A 7,446-nucleotide genomic window follows, 5' to 3' on the forward strand; every position below is an offset into this window, starting at 1 on the left:
TAAGTACCTTCTGCAGGCTAACGGTCAGAAGTCAACCTAACTCTCCCAAACTCTAGCTCCAACTAGCTACTGCTAGGAGGAGGTCTCAATAAGTCCCAAACCAAGCTCATCACCCCCCAAAGCATTTGATCTTCCCACAACTGCCCCATCTCAGTGCATGGCAGCCCTTTGCCTCCCATCACTCAAAAGAAAACTGGTGAAACATCTCTGGCCATCCTTGCTCTCTCACACTCATCTATCTCCCAAGTCTTACTGACATCTCCTTCAAAACAGATCCACAATGCAGCACCTCTCCCCTCCACAACTACTGCCAGCCCAAGCCCCATCATCTGCTACCTGGAGGACTCCTAACTGGTTCTCCTGCTCCCTCTGGCCCTCCAGTCCCTCCAGTCTGTCCTTGTCACAGCTGTCAGAGTGACAAGGTAATGACATACATCAAGGCATTCCTCCACTCTAAAGAGGCCAGTGGCTTCTATTCAAATGTCCTCTGTCAGAAAGGTCTCCTGCCACCTAAACCATGTACATATCACAGGTGCTCCTTACTGGCCTACTTATCTCCTTAACACCCCAAGCATGTGATGCACGTCATACACACTTGTTTGTTATTTGCCTCCCCTATAGAATGTAAAGTCCACAAGATGTGACCTGTACTTAATAGTATTAGTAGTAACCCTGGGGAGGGCCAAACTATAAGGTGCTATACTGATTGGGCACTGATCATCTACCCAGCTCTTTTGTACATATGAGCTTTACTCCAATCCTATAGGGAAAGCATTTCTATACCTACGTCACAGAGGAAGAAACAAACTCAAAAAGTTGAACAAGTCTCCCCAACCCACAAAACCTGGAAACACTTGCTTGGGGCTCCACATCTATGTGAGTGATATCCTGCAAGATATCAAATGATACTACAACTAGAACCACACCCAAATAATGGATCTGTTGGCTAAATGGACATTTCAGGCAAAGTTTCCTACTACTGTTCTTCCCTGTGTCAGCATCTCCTCTCTTAACTGACCCTTCCCAACTGGCCTTCAGTTCAAGACAAAACAAATGACTTACCAACTCCCTGCGCTGAAAGAGTCCTCTGTCAAAGCACGAACCCACTTACACCCAAATTCTGCAGCATCATCTCTGGGAGAAGAGCACTGACTTAATCTGTCAGTATTCAAGATCATATTACAGTAAAAATTTTTCCTGTAGACTTCATTTTGTAAAGAAAAGTGTCCTAGTGGGAGGAGGAGGAGGATCATGAGTCTGGAAAGGCAGCCTGTCTCCACTGCTGTCAGCATAACCCTGACAAGATGACCCATCTTCTATGCCTCTTCCCAAGGCTACCTCCATGATAATGTCTTCAGGAGCCTTTGATCTACTCAAAAATATCTCCCACACATAAGCAGTATCTATCTGCTTACCATACAAGAGACACTCCCTTGAGAAGGGAGAGTATGCACTGACTAAAAAGGAATGGGAAAGGAAGCAGAGATACAGGGTGCAAAATCCCACCAAAGAGGGAGACACCAGAGAAGTGCCAAATCTCAGGGTCCCAGGTCCAGCGCTGGAGTATGGCCTTGATAAGATAAATCGCAGTTGGAAAGAGATGGACTCAGCTGAGAGACCCAGCTGAAGTGCCATAAACAAATCCTGTTCCCTTGCTTGTCACAGTCCAGGCACACAATGTACTCTTCGGAAGTGGAAGAAGGGGGACTGAAAAAAGTACATTTTAATGGCAAAAGCTAACTCAGAACACACTCTCACCTTCTCAGTGTATAAGGAAAGAAAAAAGAGATACCATGCAAAGCACCTTCTAAGGTGAGCTCAAGAATGATGCTGAAGGAAAGGGCTGTTAACCTTAGCACCTGCCTTTCTGGATTACAGTAAAGCCATCAGCAGCTGGATGAAGTTCCTTGCTTCGGGTCAAGGAGGAACCAAGGATGATGCCTCAGTTCCTCTGTATTTACATGCAAGATCACTGGTTATGAAACCTCCCATTCATCCCAATGATCCCAATCACCTGGAGATCCACTGATGAGCTGGGAGTTGAAGGATAAAAACTAGTTCACTGAAACACACAGACCCATACATCTCAGTACCACCTTCCTAGGGTCCAAATTACATCACTCACACCATTAAGGCATATTCCAAAGAACTCCAGGGTTACTGACAAAAACAAAACAAAACAAACGAACAAACAAAACAAAACAGAAAAAGCCCACAAACTCCTTGTTTGCCAAAAATTACCAGATACTGCACAAAATTAATATCTAGTCCCTCCTTTCATGGAATGCAGGGTTAACACACAAGTTAGATAAACATTTACCTTTAAAAACGATGAATCCAGAAATTTTTAAAAACAAAACAAAAAATGTTTTGTTCTATCTTACTCCAAAGTTATTGTTTTTATCTGAACTAGTTGCCAACGTTTACAAAGTCTGAGTACACACACACATACACACATCCCCAGGTCCTCTTCTTGTGATACCGGATGATCTGGCCATCTTAGGGCCACATTCCTGCCAGGTGCAGCAACAGAAGAGGTGCAGTAGCAGCTTTTAGATGGAAGATGTTCTCTCTACTTCTCCAGAGCCCTCAGCAGCATCTTGGTCTCCCAGAATTAATTAACAACAAAAAAATTTTATTTGGAAAAAAGAGATTTTTTTCCAAAGAAAAAATACTTCAGTGTATAACCATTTGCTAGTTTAAATAATCAAAGGGGAAAAAAGGAAAAAGAAAAATGTAAGCACACAAAATTAGGGAACAGGACAGGGATAACAGCCCCAGATACAGAGGAAAAAGCTGGATAAAACAGGCGATTTTCTATGGACATGTAAATCACCAAAACTAAGCCCAGAAAGAGATAGCAAATCTAAAAAAGCACCAGGCTTAGGTAATTTCACAGGGGAATTCCACCAAATTTAAAGAAACCGATAATTTCAAGAGTATTTAAACTAGCTAATGCAGAGAAAGCTTTGAATAAAGCTACGGAAAGCAATAAAGCAACCTGATAAAGAGTACATTAAGAAACAAAATTACAAACTAGTTTCACATATAACAATGTAAAATGACTAAGTAAAATATTAATAGCACCTGGCTACATATTAGCAGAGTTTTCACAGATGATTCAATAATATGATGATGATTCAATAACATAAAATCTGTTACTATAATCCATATCAACAGGTCAAGAAAGAATATCTAAATGATAATCTCACAGATGTTAAATGGCATTTCATAAAACTCAACAACCATCTTTGATAAAAACAAACAAACAAACAAACAAAAAACAAATAGCAACAACACACCCCTTAGTAAAATAACTAGTGTGGCAAAAACACTAAAAGCATTCTCAGTAAAGTAAGGAACAAGACAAGAACCCACTAGCATTTCCAGTATTTAATCTTGTTTTGGAAATACAATGCAACCAAAAAAATGAAACAAGAGACATAAAAAGTAGAAAACATGGAATGAAATTCTTATTATTTGTGACTGATATTATACCTGAAAATCCAAAAGAACCAACTGCAAACACTATTAGAAACAATATGATTACAGGGGTGCCTGGGTGGCTCAGTGGTTTAAAGCCTCTGCCTTCGGCTCAGGTCATGATCTCGGGGTCCTGGAATCGAGCCCCACATCGGGCTCTCTGCTCAGCAGGGAGCCTGCTTCCTTCTCTCTCTCTGCCTGCCTTTCTGCCTACTTGTGATATCCGTCTGTCAAATAAATAAATAAAATCTTTAAAAAAAACCACTATGATTACATAAGTTGCTGCTTGCAAAATTAATAAGTACAAATTAATATGTAATTTAATAAAATTTCAGGGTGCCCTGGTGGCTCAGTCAGCTAAGCCTCTGCCTTCGGCTCAAGTTCTGATCCCAGCATCCTGGGATCAAGCCCTGCATCAGGCTCCCTGCTTAGGGGGGAGTCCGCTTCTCCTTCTGCCTGCTGCTCCCCCTACTTGTGCTCCCTCTAGTAAATAAATAAAAATCTTTAAAAAAATTATTAAGTACAATAATAGAAATATGTAACATAAGAAAGGGTCCTATTTTCAACAACAAAAAAAGACAAATAACTAGGAATAAACTTAAGAAATGTACAGGATTTTTAAACAAACATTTTATATGTAGATTTAATTTGGATTAAATTAGTAATAGACAATAAACTTAATTTTGATAAACATAAAAAAGTTTTGATAAATATAGCAATGAGGTTATATTATTTCAAGTTCCTATATGTTCCAGTTCCCAAGTTATACTCTTAAGTAGTTATGAATAAAATCATTTGTTAATTCTGAAATAGTTATGAATAAAATCATTTGTTTTAAAATATTCTAGTTCTCCATCCTACAAAGAAATGGAGGGAGGAGAGACAAATGATTCAAATGACAAATGATACTGTTTAAGAAGATGTGATGGAGGGGTGCCTGGGTGACTCAGTGGGTTAAAGCCTCTGCTTTAGGCTCAGGTCATGGTCCCGGGGTCTTGGGATCGAGTCCCGCGTCGGGCTCTCTGCTTGGCGGGGAGCCTGCTTCCCTTCCTCTCTCTCTGCCTGCCTCTCTGCCTGTTTGTGATCTCTGTCTGTCAAATAAATGAATAAAATCTTTAAAAAAAAAAAAAAAGAAGAAGATGTGATGGATACATCAAGGTTCATTATATTGTCTCCCCTACTTTTGAATATTTGAAAATGTGCACAATAGGACCCAAAGAAAAGGCAGATAATGAGACCCAAAGGTAAGCAACAGGCTTATAAAAACACACAAAAATTGCCAGCTAACAATTAGAAATGCAAATTAAAGTTACAAACAGGATGTCATTTTCATCAATCAAATAGAAAAAAGATAAAGTATCCATTGGTACACTGGAGGGCACTTTGGCCTCACCTTTCAAAATTATAAACATACACTCCTTGGCCCAGCAATTCCACTTCTTGGGAATTTACACAACAGATAATTAAATCAAGTATTTTCTGCCAACTACAATAGCCATACACTAGAGATAGAAACGTGGAGGAAACAATGCCCCTGCTCTCATAGGGCTTCCATTCTTGTAGGGAGGAGACAGCCAATAAAGCAAGTTAAGTACACAGACAATTGTAAGGTCGAGACAGGTTAAGTGTGATGAAAAAAGAAAACAGAATAAGGGCATTGGGAATGGCAAGAAGTCTATTTTGCATAGGCTGATCTCTCAGAGAGGGAGGGCCTCTCTGAGGACAGGAGGATGTGACAGCTGGGCAGAGACCTGGGTGAGGAAGAAAAACAAAGCAGAATCATGTCCAGGAGAACATTCCAAGAAGGGAAGGAAGCCACGGGCTAACATGCAAACTTGGCTTTCCTGCCCTCTGCTTTACTTTTTATTCCCTAACAGTCTTTCATTCCTCCAAAGAATATGAGCACCTCTTGAATGTCTCTCTTTGTCCCAATACAAAAATGAAAATAAGCATACCCTTTTAATACAGTACATCTTTCAAGGAAGGTACCAGGCCAGCACTGTTTCCCCAAACACTCTTGGGCCTAACAATTTCATTTCTTCAAAGGAAGAATTCCCAAACTTAGCTCGGTGTAATGCCAAACCTGTTAACAAAAGTACACTAAAGCTATTTATGAATTTTTAATGCAGATAAACCTTTCCACAAAAAAAAAAAAGAGGACAAATTAGTTTCACAAAAGATACTGACCTGCTACAAGATAACTTTGCACACACACACAAAAAACAAAAACAAAAAAACTGTCAGTCCCTGCCCTTCTGGCAAGAATGTAAACCACTGACTTAGAGGAGACTGCAATTTAATTTCATAACCTTTTAAGCAATGAATTTGAAATGCTGAAATGTCTATTTGGGTAAATATTTCTATAATATAAATATTCCGATAAATAAAAATATTTATCGAAATATTTATATTTTTATTTATCCAAATATTCATATTTTCAATTTCGTGATCTTTTAGGCAATGAAACTGATATTTTTAGAGACTATTTTGATAAATATTTGACACTGAAGTGGCCAGTGTCAATTAAGGGCATTCCAGTTGACCCCAAAAGAAAGAACTCTGTAACACCTGAGAACATTACATAGTAACTTGTTCAAAACCATGAAACATCCAGACTTCACACTTGCCATGAATGATACCTTCTATGACCAGCCAGATTACGAAACTAGCATACAAGGAGAGCTTTGTCCCTGTGAAATACACTATCTTAATTCTGAAATCAGCTTCACCTGGATTCAATGCATTACCTGCATTCATCTCCTACTCAGAGGGAGAAAGCAAAAAACTAGGACTTCCAGACTCTACGGAAATTCCTAAGGAGACAACTCAGTCCAAATTTCAAGCACCTGCACAACCAACGACAGTTTTCCCTACAACCGCTGGCTATGCGGTGTCCCCCTGGGCACAGCGCATTTAACCTTCCCCCAAACGTCCAGCAGTTGTGAGCAGAGAATGCCACTTCTGACGACGAGCTACGCGAGAAAAATGACCAGAGAAACCGAAAACAGGTAAGCTTCCGCACAAGCCAGCCCAGCACGAGGGGCGCTCGGTTTTGAGTTCTATGCAGATCTGAGGCGAAGAGCCCCAACGCTTTCAGGCTCAGGAGCCTGCGCTTCTGCGTCTCATCTACGTGCGGGCGGCCGGGAGCCTCACAGGGGACGCCCCCCGCCCCCGCTCTCCTCTATTCTCCCACGCGGGGTCGTGACTGCCCGCTGCTCCCAGCCCTTGGAGGAGACACTGGTCCAGCCCGTCGCGGACACGGAGCTGAGCTCCGCGGAGGGCCAGAAAAGGACACCCGGGGAGGGAGGGGACCGTCGGAGTGCTCCCGCAGGCAGATACCTTGGGGAAAGGATGCCCACGGGCTGCACCCGCGGGCCAGGCGAGGGGAAAGAATGGAGGAGAATCGGAAGAGGACACCGGAGTGTGGAAGGGAGACGTGGGGCGCTCCTGCAGGCAAGAAACTTATGGAGGGCCGAAAGGATCCAGGTCGGCTTGCGCGCCAGGTAGGGGACCTCGCCCCTGCGCCGCGCCTCACCTGCCCAGAGCCCGCTTCATGCCCGCGTCCGCGGCGCAGCGCGGCTCTGCCGGCCTCTTGCCCGCCAGGCGCAGGTTCTGCTTCAGGCGGCAGTCGGCGTCCAGCGCCGCGGCGGCCGAGCCGGAGGAGGACGAGCCCGAGGCGGCGCAGCGCTCATGCTCCAAGGCGACGGGATCGGTCCGCTTCCTCATCCCGCGGCCGACACGGCCGGCCGCCGGCGGCGTCCGCAGACCTCGCCCGCCCGCGCTGCAGTCACCGCTACTCACGGGAGCCCCGGCCGCTGGGAGCCCGCACCCTCTCGCATCCCAGCCCCAGGCCGCGGCGCCAGCCTCTACTGACCGGCGCCTGGGACCAGGCTGGCCGCGTCGGCCAATTAGCGCCGCGCTCCCACCGGCCCCGCCCCGCCCCGCCCCGCCCCCTCCTGGGTT

General features: G+C 43.9%; 1 protein-coding gene across 3 annotated transcripts in view; it reads right to left on the reverse strand.

Annotated features, from left to right (window-relative positions):
- The window catches only part of ABHD12 (abhydrolase domain containing 12, lysophospholipase), a 96,386-nt gene extending 88,971 nt beyond the window's left edge, over positions 1 to 7,415 (reverse strand). For 2 of the 3 annotated variants that reach the window (XM_082744288.1, XM_082744287.1), the window contains exon 1: positions 7,019 to 7,415. In XM_082744288.1, coding sequence (XP_082600414.1) covers positions 7,019 to 7,209 — 191 coding nt within the window. In that variant the 5' untranslated portion in view covers positions 7,210 to 7,415. Of the gene's footprint in view, positions 1 to 6,822 lie in introns of all 3 variants that reach the window. The other variant, XM_082744289.1, reaches the window with a different exon arrangement.
- Positions 7,416 to 7,446: the final 31 nt, after the last annotated feature.

This window comes from Mustela nivalis, assembly GCF_964662115.1.
Source record: "Mustela nivalis genome assembly, chromosome: 8".
Lineage (NCBI taxonomy): Eukaryota > Metazoa > Chordata > Mammalia > Carnivora > Mustelidae > Mustela > Mustela nivalis.